This window comes from Oryzias latipes, chromosome 15 (genome assembly GCF_002234675.1).
Source record: "Oryzias latipes chromosome 15, ASM223467v1".
Classification (NCBI taxonomy): Eukaryota; Metazoa; Chordata; class Actinopteri; order Beloniformes; family Adrianichthyidae; genus Oryzias; species Oryzias latipes.
Genome location: NC_019873.2, coordinates 21,470,476 through 21,483,604, shown reverse-complemented (window position 1 = coordinate 21,483,604; position 13,129 = coordinate 21,470,476). Strand labels below are relative to the sequence as shown.

Genomic DNA, 13,129 nt, shown 5'->3' with positions numbered 1-13,129 from the left:
ATAAGTCAATGGTAATAAATAATAATAATAAATCAATAATAATAGATCAATAAGTCCAGAAGTTAACAACAGATTTACCCTTAAAATATATATATATATATATATATATATATATATATATATATATATATATATATATATATATATATATATATTTTAAGGGTAAATCTGTTGTTTACCCTACTGATTCATGTGAGTGATCAATTTGTGTAACATAGATGGTATGGTGCCGGGTTTCAAGCGAACAGTCTGACAATCAAAATGTGTTTCCACAAATGTTTTGAACATAGCCAGACTGTATGACTAGTTGGTAACCACAGTGATCCATCTGGGTTAGCGCTCTTTTTATTGCTCACTCAGTTCCTAAATACGCCCGCTCAGTTGTCTTTATGCCCTTTCACTTTATGGCAGAGATGTAATTCCATACTAAGGCCCACATTTTCCTTAAGTCTGAATATTTTGGAAACCTACAAGAAAAGTTCAGTCTCTGAGTCATAAATGTATAAATCTACATTACTATAATAGCCTAGTCCTAGTATACTGTTTTTAGGTTTAACAAAATAGATTTTACATTTATATCGAAAGCAAATTATACGTACATCATGCAGCATGTTGATAATAGCCCTGCAGCATCAGGCATGTCAACGTGTGTACTATTAAAAAAAATGTGTACTTTTAATGAAGCCCTTGCAGCTTTAAAAGAAAAAAATTACAATACTCACCTGTGAAATGTTACGCCTTTCTCCTTCGTGGACTAATTTCTCCGATTTTGGCTGTTGAAACCCGCACATTGAAGTGGCATTTTGCAAAAACTGTTCAAATGCATGCCCTGCAGCAGGGACTTGACCTCACCAACATGGCGGTGCTCTCCTCCCATGAGGAACTGCGTGATGTCTCCTCTAGCGATACAACTCATTGTTAATCTAGTTATATAGTTTGGTAGTATTAAATATATCTTTCATTTCACGCCACATTCTAAATAGGATACAACAATAAAACAACGTTGTATAACAAAAAATAATAATAAAGAATGTACTTATTTAAACCAACACGAATGTTTATTGTAAAGATTTTTAACACTGATTAGTATTAGTTGATATCGTTTAAACAGCTTTTTTTTAAAAATTAAAAATACAAAAAGGATGTTGTCATCTCGGGTGACGCGCAGGTCCGACTTCCGCCCGGAGCTCGTCGTGCTTCCTGCCTTGCTGAGTGAGGGGACGGTGCTGACGGCTGGGAGGACGAAAGGAGAGACAGGGTAGCTTTTGGAAAGATATAAAAGAGTGCAGAACGGCCCGGGATTTCACCGTCTGTCGGGAAATAAACATCTAGATTCCCCAAAGCTGCTTGAATTGTCACCGAATCGGAAGCAGAAAAATGTCTACTAGTCGTCAGCATAGCGAGAGCAGGGCCATCCCGACCAGGACGGTGTTGATCAACGACACAACGCAGCTACCTCATGACTACTGTACCACCCCCGGAGGCACTTTATTTTCTACCACTCCTGGAGGTAAACCAACTTAAAAACCTGTCTGTTGGTGCCTGTTTAGAGAATCACGTTCAGTCTGTTGAGTCTAACCTTTACCAGTTCCTGTTCGTGTGGCCTGTGTATGCTCGCTTGTCATCCTGTTCAAAACAAAAACAAAGACTAGCCCCGCCCCTCGTCCGTTCCCTGTGCTCTGATTGGGTGTTCGCATTGCAGCGATTCTAAAGGCTGTTTTTTCCCCCCCCAAGTCCTGCAATTTATATATATATATATATATATATATATATATATATATATACACACACATTTTTAAAAGTAATGAATGAAATTTTAAAAGTATTGCTTTACAGTTATTTAGTATAACACTAGTGTTATTATATTACTCTGAAGAAGGAAAGTCGGGAACAAAAAGACAAAAACACCAAATATTGTTATGTGACATTATTTTATTACACACAGAAATGTGTTCTTATTTTTCAATAGTGAACAATCATCTTTTTAAAATGTAAAAATGTCGTTTGACAGGTCTATGTCTCTGGAAAGTCACTCAAAACAGATAGTGAAAAACTGTTTTTATCATCTGAGGAACGTGGCAAAATTAAAAAGTATTTTGTCTCGATCAGACCTGGAAACAATTATCCACGCTTTTATTTCCTCTCGTTTAGATTACTGCAACTCTCTTTTTACCTGTTTTAACAAACGTTCCCTAAACCGTCTTCAGCTTGTCCAAAACTCTGCAGCGAGGCTTTTAACAGGAACAAGTAAACGGACACACATCACTCCTCTCTTGTCTGCTTTACATTGGTTACCTGTCAAATTTCGAATTGATTTTAAAATTCTACTTTTAGTTTTTAGAGCCTTGCATGGTCAAGCTCCGACATACTTATCTGACCTCTTAACCCCATACTCTTCGGCCCGATCATTGAGGTCTTCCAACCAGAATCTTTTAAGCGTTCCAAAAACCCGCTATAAGACTAGAGGAGATCTGTCATTTCAAGCTGTTGCTCCTCGTCTTTGGAACTCCCTCCCATTGTCGTTGCGTCAGATCGATTCCGTTGAGTGTTTTAAATCTCAGGTCAAGACGTTTTTATTTAGGAGAGCTTTTAGTTGATTTAGTCCTAGTTTTACCATGTTTTACTGTGTTTTATTTTACTATTATTATTATTGTATTTTATTACTTTTTTGTGTGTTGATATGCTTTTATGCTTTTTGTAAAGCACTTTGTGACTTGCTCTGAGAAAAGTGCTATAGAAATAAAGATTCTATTCTATTCTATTCTATTCTAAAAAACATGTTACAGGCATCCTCAAATGTCTTGCTTTTCCTTAAATTTGTTGTCCTTGCATCAAGGTTTCTTCATATATCTCCCACTTCTGTCACGTTCTATGCTAAAATTCAATGCATGTTAATTTTGCAGACATAAAGTCCCACTTTGATTTTCTTCTAATCTATTTTAGAAGCTTTCCCAGTAGTCTTTTAGTCTTAATTATGTGGCAGGAGTTCATTAGATATTTGCCTCTGAGTTGCTGGCAGAACTGTTGGTGAGGAGTCAGCCCCCTATTTCCTGTCATCCATCTGTTGGCACCCTCTCCTGCTAGCTTACAGTCCCTCACACCCTCAAGCTAACATTATCAGTGAGACAAAAATGGCGAGCAATATCAGAGCTAACCAGCCGCACAGTTTTGAGGCAGGTGCCAACTCGGACCAGGTAAATGTAGACACACGTAGATCTGTTTGTCTACAAGTGAATGCACTGGAATTAAACTGAGTAGGGAGCTTGTGGCTGGCCGTTGTTGGTATTATGTCACACTTACAAGCTCTTTCCATCTGAATTTTTTGTCTGCTCTTGATTCACAACAATTTACATAAAAAACTGAATTCCAAACTTAATTTTCTTTATATAAGTTCTCCATTATTAGAAAAAAAACCACAAGAACATGTTAAAAACACCTAATTACAGTTTTCTTGGGAGTGAGTCTTTAAGAATGGCTCTATTTTGTATCTTAAAGGTTTATTTTTTTAAAGTCTTGCCACTTACAAGATAGCAGACTTTAGATTTCTTGTGAGTGACAAGATGATTTCTATACACACAAAGCGTGACCCGAGCAAGTTTTTCCTCTAACCGTCATCCTGCGTCAGTTGCATGTCTGCAAGACAAAACGGTTTTAGTCAAAGTGCTTCCAACTGAGAGATAAGCCAAACATGCCAGACAAGAAACCTTTGAGAGAACAGGTTGAAATCCCGGCTCAAGTCATGTCAGTTCTTTTACCCAGATCTATCTTTCTCTAGGAACTCGTATCATCTATGACCGGAAGTTTCTCCTGGACAGGCGCAACTCTCCCATCGCCCAGACTCCTCCAGCACATCTGCCTGTCATTCCTGGAGTTACCAGCCAAAACATCCTGCGTGAGAACCAGAAAAATGAGGCCAACAACCACATCAACAATCATGGTGGAAAGCCTGCAGCAGGTAAAAGTTCAGAACAAGTGATGTGTAAGCTCAACAATGGAAATTCAATATTGGCTTATATTTTTTAGTGAAACAAGTTTTAAAAAGACTAAAGTTTGAATTTAAGTATTTTTGTGATATAGGATAAAAAACATAGATATGTTTTGAGTTTTAAAGTCTTCAAAATGACAACAAAGTATGAAAAAACAGGAACTTTCTGAATGTAAAAGGTTTAGATATTTCTATGAGAACCCAAATAGATTTTGTCCTTTTAGGGGATAACTCCAGTGTTTGACTGTTTCAGAATTTTCTTCTTTTTTTTTTGCTTTACAAGATTGTTGCATAAATTGCTTATCATTACAACAATTACATAAAGGATTAGATGTAGTATTTTTTTTGTATTTATAAAATGGATATACCTATAAAAAGTTTAACTTTTTTTTTTTTTTTAAGGTGATGACTCTCAGTTTGAAATGGACATCTAACCGACTGGAACCGCACCATCATAAGGAAAGAACCTGGCATCGATCACGCCAGCGGCTTGGCTTGTAGAAACCAATGTTGTGAGCCCTCATGGCAGCCATCTTCTTTAGCTCTCTGTCTCACTGCTGGATATGCTGTCTTCAAACCATGGGGATTCAGAAATATCATCCATGCACATACACAGCAGCTAGGCCTGAAAAATTCGGCTTCTTTAAGTCTCCAGTTGCTGTGTAAATCCACATTTGCACAACAAGGGAGTGGGTCGAAAGTCTTGTAACGTAACTAACTTCCTGGTTAGTCTGTTGTAGTTTTCTGCGACTCAGGATCCGCAACAAAACTATGATCATCTTAAAAAACAAACAAACCGGGAAACGATGATTTTTCGATGGGCCTTCAAATGAATGAAAGGCTTTCTTTTTTGCTGCAGTTTTTGGTTTGGATGATCCTTTTTAGCATGTTTTTGAAACCATCCTATCTCTTCCTGTTTGGTTTTTCAAAGTACTTGAAAGGTTCAATCATTCATTCTCACTAAGGCTGCTCAGTTTTTCAGTAAAGGCATGTAGATGTTATGTTTTCATTTTAATTTTTCCAAATTATAGAAGTATAATTTCATGCCATTTCAAGCTATGTTAACAACTAAGCAATTTTACAATTTCCATTTTATTCAAACCCCAACTGAATGTGGATCATTTTAAAAAAATTGCTTATGAAGCAGATTTTAATCATTGCCACCTAAATAAAAATAAGAAGATTTTTATTAATGTATAAAATGAAAAATATATATATAAAGTTAAGACCAAGAAGATTTTCTGCGCTCAGCTCAGACTTTTTGTCTTTTTTAGGTGGTACTCTGCAAATTAGGAGCATATCCAGACCAGATGGAAATGTACACATGAAAATGGTTCATTTTTTATATTCAGTTTTAGTTGTTGTTTTTGCTAAATAATAACTTGAAATGATCCAGGTGTTTTCTAGACATTTTATTTTAAATACAGTTCCCCAGCATTTAGGTTTTTTGGGTGAAAATTCTGACAAACGTTTACATGTTCTCATCAAAGAAAGGAAACAGACTTTTATCTGCATCCGGCTGAATAGATGCTGTACTATATTTTAGAAATGGATCCCCCAGTGTCCTTAATCCATTCGACATGATCTTATTCTTTTCATGCATCTTAGCCACCCATGCCTTACTTCACTTGAAATGCAGTAACTAAACTAGTTTCCGTCTCATCTGGTTGCACTTTCCAAGAAAGGTTTATTTTTTTTAACTGAATAGAAGAGCCTGTACCTGACAGTCACGCAAAACATATATATTTTTCATCTTGATTTCTCTCTTCAGACCTCTGTGAAGTTTAAAAAACATTTTTTGGTGACATTTAAAGGGTTTTCAGGTGTTGACGGCATCTTTCTAAAAGTGCCACACTCTCATTTTAACTCCCCCCCAACTATTTTTGTCTCTAGTTGTTGTTTTCCACCACTCAGTACGAATTTTGCTTACCTGAGTAAAGGGGTCACCATGCAGCTCATCTCGCAGTCAACCTCCGGCAGGAATCGATATTCTTTAGAGTACCCTCTGCAAATCTTTGGTGACAAAATCATTTAGAATCAGGTCAAAACCTGTTTGAAATGCACATTCTTTGGTGAAAGTCTTCATATTATGACATCCAAACTGCAGATTCATTTCAATTTCAGTTGGTTTAACGATGGGGGCTTGGTGTGTCATGAAAAAGATTTAAGGCAAATTGACTGTAACTTTCTGTTTTAATTTCAAACAATTTTTTATTTCAAGTAAAACTTCAATGCCAGTGGAGTGGACACTGTTGCTGCGAGATCAATAAAATTCTTTAACAGAGAATAGAAGATTTTTGTCTTGTTTTATTTCAACAGTTGTTGCTTGTTGATACACAGTCAAAACAGCTTAATTTCACACAACTTGGTGCAATTTACACTGACAAACCACATAGGAGGAAGCCTAAAAAGCACTTTTTACAGACAAAAACACAATGTGCTTTATAATATATAAGAGGGAGGTTATATAAGAACATGGTTAGATTAAAGAAAAGAATACAATAAAATTTAAACAGGACTCAAAGACATTATTACAACATGGTTATGAATCTAAAGGCAGCTCTTGTGTGTAAGGCTTTCCTAAATAAGTCATTTTTGTCCTGTTTTTTAAGACTCAAAAGAGTTTAGACGCAGAGAGAATCTGAAAGAGAGGTCCTCCTTGGTTATAAAGCAGGTTTTGGGTGCCGACAGTAGGTTTTGATATGAAGCCTAGCTGGGGAAAAGGGGTTAAAAGGTCACAGACCTACTCAAGTAACCGTCAAAGTAAAATTCTAAAAACTAACAGTATATTTTAAAAACCAATATGGAATTGGGCAAAATGTACATGTCAGGAGTGACGTGGGCTCTTTTGTATGGAGCTAGTGGATTTTTAGTGTTATCAGATTTTCTCTATGCATAAGTGTATGCATGTTTTGAGTACACGTAAAAAATGTAGAGTATTGCACACTCACAGAAATGTGTTGAGAATTTTTTTTTTTTATCTTCAACACTTAAACATAGAAATACTTCTACTGTCAGTTGACCATATCATCATCTAAACACCTTCTCATGGCTGTAATAAAACAAATAGTTTTAATATTTTAAAATCTCAAAAGCTGGAATGAAACAGATCCAGTTTAGTGGCAGCCAACTCTCAAAAGCTGTGAAAAATCTTTAATCCATACTCATCCCTGCCTTAATGCTTTAACCCCTCGATCGATTTTTTAATCAATTAAATTTAACATTAAACTAACGAATTAATTAAATGGGTATCTGTAAGACAGAAACAACAAACGTATGTATTTTGGTAAGGTATTGCATTTACGTCAGGCAATTGAGTCGATTGCTCACTGAATTTTCGGCAGGCATTAATCGGGTCGCACGCTGGTCCTTCTTCCTTTTTTACGTCCGTGAGCGAGGCCGGCGTCAAGATGGTGAGTCTGCTGGCAAAAATTACAACTTTAATCCGTCGACCATCGAAACCATCCGTTCACCAACATACAAATCTTGCATATTAAGTGATACTTAAAGCTTATTCTACAATAGGATAAAGTTATTGTCCTGAAACAAGCAGGTAGACAGTAATATGGTGGAGCATTTGAATGCTCAACCTAACACACTGGTTCGGACGTCACACATTCTCTATAAACCCTGTTTTTAGCGAATAAAAATGATGTTTTTGCACTACAACTGCAAGCCATTTGTTGTAACTTCACTCTCAAGCATGTTGATAACCCGTTTCCGGTAATTAAGACCCCGTGTTGTCTTTAAAGAGTGATAGTAAAATGGGCTAGCATGTAGCTAACGTTCTGTTGAGAGTGCTAAAGGTAGGCCCCTCCTGTCTAGCGATGCTAACATGCAAAAGCTTGAAAGTTATCTCAAATATTCGCTGTCTTGTGGATTTAGTATATTAGGACTCTGAACATTTTTAGGTCTGTATACTTGTGATTTATGCAAGGGCAACCATCATCTTAAAACGTCAGGCAATGTGTCAAACCTGTAGCATGTTGAGGTTTCCTTATGAAGGCTGAAGCTTGTGATATTGGATTCTCATATAGTGTTACTTTTAATAACATACTGTTTGATTTCCCTTTAGAATGACACAGTAACAATTAGGACCCGCAAGTTCATGACGAACCGGCTCCTCCAGAGGAAGCAAATGGTAAGTTTCTCATGCTCTGTTACTATTGAGCTCTAGAGTCTGCTCAAAGCAGTTTTAAAGGCAGATCTCATGCAGTCCTGTTTCTCTCTATAGGTTGTCGATGTTCTCCATCCTGGCAAGGCAACGGTCCCCAAAACTGAAATCAGGGAGAAACTTGCCAAAATGTACAAAACCACCCCTGACGTTGTGTTCGTCTTTGGCTTCAGGACTCAGTTCGGTGGTGGCAAGACAACAGGTTTTGCCATGGTTTATGATTCCTTAGATTATGCTAAGAAGAATGAGCCAAAGCACAGACTTGCAAGGGTGAGTTTGAAATCCAATGTTGTCTTTTCAGATTCAAGTTTGTAGTGTTTGTCTTGTCTGCATGCCATCTGCTCATTTGGACGGACTTGGACGTTTTTTGTGTATTTTATTTCTTCATGATGAGATGTAAACAAAGGCACATGTTTTGCAGAAACAATGTTGTCTTCAAGAGTTTTTTTTTTTTTTTTAAAGCTTAACTTTCTTTTTTTTTAAAGCTTAACTTTCTTTTTTTATGAAGTTTCTTGTTTGTAAAGAGGCAAACTGATATTTTGACAACTCGACAGTCAGGACATAAGAGATCATTGATGCAACCCGGAAGTGAATTGTTCTTTTTTTGTCTTTTTTTGGGTGGTTATGGCCAGAACGTTCTTTTGACTTAAGATTGAGCTAGGTGAAATTTAGGATAATATTGTTTGTTGGCTTGTTTTCTTTTTTCAAAGCTCGTGTAAACAACATTGTACATAGGTTGGTGAAAGGGTCTTGTAAGAATCCTTTTGATAAAACTCTAAATTAGATTAATACAATTCGTAATTTAATATTATTTTATTAAGATTTTTTAAAGTGAATGTGTTTTTCATTCAAAGATTAAATGTGGTCAACATTTTCATAAAGACGTTCACTGGTAACTTGTTTTAGACCTTGAAAATGTTATTTTCTTTTACATTGTTGCACTTCTTTGAGTGGCTTTTTCATTAATGGACCATTTATCTCCACATTAAACTTCTGCTAACTCGACAGATTACCTTGTATTTGTTCCAAGGCTTAATATTAACATACGGTTAAAAAAAATCAAATCAAAGGTCATGTTAGTTGTTCATCTAAATTTTCTTGTATTTCATTTAAATTTATTGTACTGTTTAGTTAAACATGGAGTTCTTTAAATATAAATGAAGTGAATGTGTTCAAATTATTAATCTGTTTGGTTAAGAAGGAGTAAAATAATCAAATGTATGTTTTCCTTTCAGCATGGACTTTATGAGAAAAAGAAGACCTCAAGGAAACAGCGCAAAGAACGCAAGAACAGAATGAAGAAAGTGCGAGGCATCAAGAAGGCCAGTGTTGGCGCTGCTGGCAAAAAGGTATAGTGATTATATCAAGTCGAGTCTTGTGTCTTTCATTTTTTGTCTCCTAAAGCATTAATAATGAATATGCTGGAAGGATATCTTATACTTCTGTACTTTAATCTAACTAAATATGAATTCTTGACTCTTTCTCCATCTATTCTATTCATCCATTTTTCATTGTTTTCTTTTTATTGTTTTTTTCATCTTTTAATTATTTCCAAATTTCTTCTGGAACTAGAAGGTAAATGTTCTCCATAAGCAGACTAACCGCATTGTGACCGTAATCCAGGAGTTGTAGACGATAGCTCCCTCCTGCCTTCTTGTGTGTCTTATAGTCAAAAGTATTCTAGCTGATAATTTACATGTTTTTAGATAATCAATTATGAAAGGATTTGACCTGCTGGGCAGTATTTGCTGTCATGCTTAGGGGTGTGTATTGGCAGGAGGCTGGCGAGACGATGCGTATCCCGATATCTTACCGAAACATATTTTCTTTTTCTTTTTTTTTTTGGAAATATGACTTTGAAAAAAAAATACCTGAATTTCAATATGTTTTCCGTTGTAATAAAATTGTCAAATTCATTTTATTTAATGATCACAATGTTAAGCACTGCAACTGTATCTCATATATAAGTTGCTTTTACCAAAGCAAATTCTTAGTCCTAATTCTTACCAGAAACAATGGTGTGATCATGAGGCAGCATGATAGAATGAAGGAAAGTTGCTTTAATGTGACAAAGAAGCTTTGTTATATATCAGTCTGCACTACAGCTTTATTTATTTTTTAGTCTGCACTACAGCTTTGCAACCACGCTTTCTCTTGTAGTAAGCTAGTAACGCTGATCGCCACGATGTCTGCCTTTTTTCAAAGCGTTGTACACATCCCTCTGATCGATCAGGTCACTAAAGTAGAATCTATTGCTGTGAGGTTCTGAAGAACTTTGGCCCGCTTTGCCGATAGCATTTTAGCCGATGCTAAGTAAGTGTGTTAGCCTATTAGCCGCTGAGGCTGCCGTGCTTCACTCGTTTTAATCGGACTCGCTTAAAAGCACCACAATCTGCGTTTTTATGTTACTGGCAGCAACATGGCACAGAGTTTCTGTCTGGTATACATCCCTAGTAAAAACAAAGTAGTTCATGTCCCATAACAGAACAAGCTGCCTCTAGGTTTTTTTTTTTTTTATTTGAACTTTAAACATACACATAATAACAACACACAAAAAAGAGAGAAAAAGAAAATAAGTAAATAAATAAAAAAAAATATATAGAATTGTAGTTTACAGTACTAGGGATTGTGATACAGAATGTGATCTTCAATGAAAACACACAGTTTTATTGCATTTTTGTTTTTCATCAATGTCAGAGATTTAAAATATAAACTGATTTCTTTAAGAAATGTATTGAATAATGGTTTGGTTTTTAAGAATCTGCACTTGTGAATGAAAAATTTCCCAGATATTAATAAGGTATTAAATGTCAAATCAAATAGATTATCACCAGAAACTACTCCAAATAATATAATTTGCTTTTGTAATTGAATAGAAATAGGAAAGGGAAACTTTGAAGAGCACCAAAAAAAGAAATCCTACAAGCTGCCTCTAGCTGAGGTCTTCCTGTTGTCCTGTGTGGTGAAGAGCTGCTCAGAGTATCTGTGTTCTCTGCTGCCAACTAGTGGCCGGAGAGTGAAGTGGACAACAAGAGTCAGACACTCTAGGACGCTCAGAAATATTTAAAGAAATATCGTCCTGACAGTACTTTGAATCGATACAAGTGCTGAACTATCGCGATATTTTGCCGAATCGATTTTTTTCTTACACCCCTAGTCATGCTTATTTCTGCTACTAATCATGACTGCAACGCTGATGTAGACTGTTTGGTGGGGAGATCCTTGAGACAATCAATTCTAGTGTTTTAATTAATGAAAAATATATAGATGTAGTTGTCATTCTAATTTTAGTGTGACTTCCCCTTTACCCTTTATCTATTTCAACAGCCTTTGTAATAGCAGTCCACTGGCCTAATACCACTTAGCTCACATTGCTGTGGCTTCTAGCTGATAAAATATCAAATCATCAAAGTTTCTGTTCTTTTATTTTCAACACTAACATTTTTATGTTTCATTTAAACTTCTTTTGCAGAAATGAAGTGTCATTTACAGGTATATAAGCATAAAAAGCATGGTGTGTTGTGTAGCACATCTGAAGATGTGCCGTGCATGTCACACTACATTTTTACAGAAGTGATCCCTTAGTGGCCTCTCCCTTCCCCATGTGCTTTGAAACTCCTTTAGCAGTCACTTTTCCAGTGTTTTCTCCAGCTGTTTGCTTTAATGAGTGTAGTACAAGTACTGATTTGAACAGAGAAAACAACTCAACATGTAAAGGATAACTGCATGAAGGTGAAGTTTTGGTGTCTGTCAACTGAACTAAAAAAAACTTCCAAAGTGTGAGATTGAAAGCAAAATTTCTTATTCAAGTTGTAACAAACATGTAACAATTTTGTTTTCACTGATTGAGCCCAAGTTATTGTTTGATTTATTTTTCTATATTCATATTTTGCCATCTCCTTTCAGTGAGCCTGGACAACCAGACGGATCTTCGTACTCAAGATGTTCTTGTATATTGTCATCAAATAAAATTTGGAGGAAAAGAGAATTGTTGTTTTTTCATTTCAAACCATTTTATGATTTATTTTTCCTGTTTTTTACTCTGGACAAAAATAAATGATTCCACAAAGGAGAATAAATGCAATATTCACTTAGACTGAGGTCATGCCTGTTTATATCTATTGTTAAACCTAAAGTTTAGTCAACATTAACGTTTTTTTTGGTACACAAATCTGTTTCTAGTCCAGTGATTTTTGTTCCAAGACAATTTGTAAGATCTTACCAAATTAAGCCACACCACTGGGATAATTACAACTTCTAGTTTGTATGATAACCTAAGACGGTACAGCAATACAATATTAGTTTCAAAAAGTACATCTTATTCCTGTTTTGACTTGGTAGATGATATCTTGTGGTCCACGGTAAATAATTTTAGTATGGATAAGTTGCTGAGTTTTATCAGTTTTAAATGTGACACTTGTAGTAAGAAAATCAGCCAGAAGAGGGCGCTCTTAACCAATGCAAGGGATTGTAATGGAAACCTGAAAGAAAAGTAAGGATTTAATCAAAGAATAGTACATTATCTGTCATTAAGAAAGCTAATTTGCACTGGATTATTTTTCATATGGTAACAGTGTACGCAACTGTTAGTTGGCCTATTTTAAAGTTGACTAAAGAAAGATTGAATCATTAAGAAATGGTTTGCATCTGTAAGGATCTTTATTTTCCAAGGAAAATGCCAAATCAGTCATTAGTGCTGCAGATATTTTACCCAAGTGTACTTGTGTTTTTCTAAAGCCTCATCTAGCTCCTGTACTGAAATCTTACACCTCTAAAAATGCTGGTTGATTGTTTTAAAGAGAGATGATTAGCTTTGAGGCTTTTAACTCATTTTGACTGGAGGGTTTGTGGTTGTGGGTTTTCTCTGTAAGAACCTCAACATAAACCCAGCATCTCTGGGTTTCTCTTCCTTCATTATCACCATGTGATGATATTTATATAACAAAATTTAATATGTTGAAATGTCGTGT

The 13,129-nt window shown here is 35.7% G+C and overlaps 2 protein-coding genes across 5 annotated transcripts; both read left to right on the top strand.

Moving 5' to 3' along the window:
- Nucleotides 1-1,182: 1,182 nt before the first annotated feature.
- Nucleotides 1,183-6,277, top strand: eif4ebp2 (eukaryotic translation initiation factor 4E binding protein 2). The gene is made up of 3 exons (XM_023963048.1): nucleotides 1,183-1,510; nucleotides 3,776-3,955; nucleotides 4,388-6,277. Exons 1-3 carry the CDS (start codon nucleotides 1,378-1,380, stop codon nucleotides 4,417-4,419), a joined length of 345 nt encoding a protein of 114 aa, XP_023818816.1. The 5' UTR covers nucleotides 1,183-1,377; the 3' UTR covers nucleotides 4,420-6,277.
- A 1,041-nt stretch (nucleotides 6,278-7,318) lies between these two features.
- rps24 (ribosomal protein S24) lies at nucleotides 7,319-12,147 on the top strand. 4 transcript variants are annotated; one of them, XM_020709210.2, is made up of 7 exons: nucleotides 7,329-7,398; nucleotides 8,061-8,126; nucleotides 8,220-8,429; nucleotides 9,395-9,508; nucleotides 9,732-9,734; nucleotides 11,632-11,651; nucleotides 12,066-12,147. In XM_020709210.2, exons 1-6 carry the CDS (start codon nucleotides 7,396-7,398, stop codon nucleotides 11,635-11,637), a joined length of 402 nt encoding a protein of 133 aa, XP_020564869.2. In that variant the 5' UTR covers nucleotides 7,329-7,395; the 3' UTR covers nucleotides 11,638-11,651; nucleotides 12,066-12,147.
- Nucleotides 12,148-13,129: the final 982 nt, after the last annotated feature.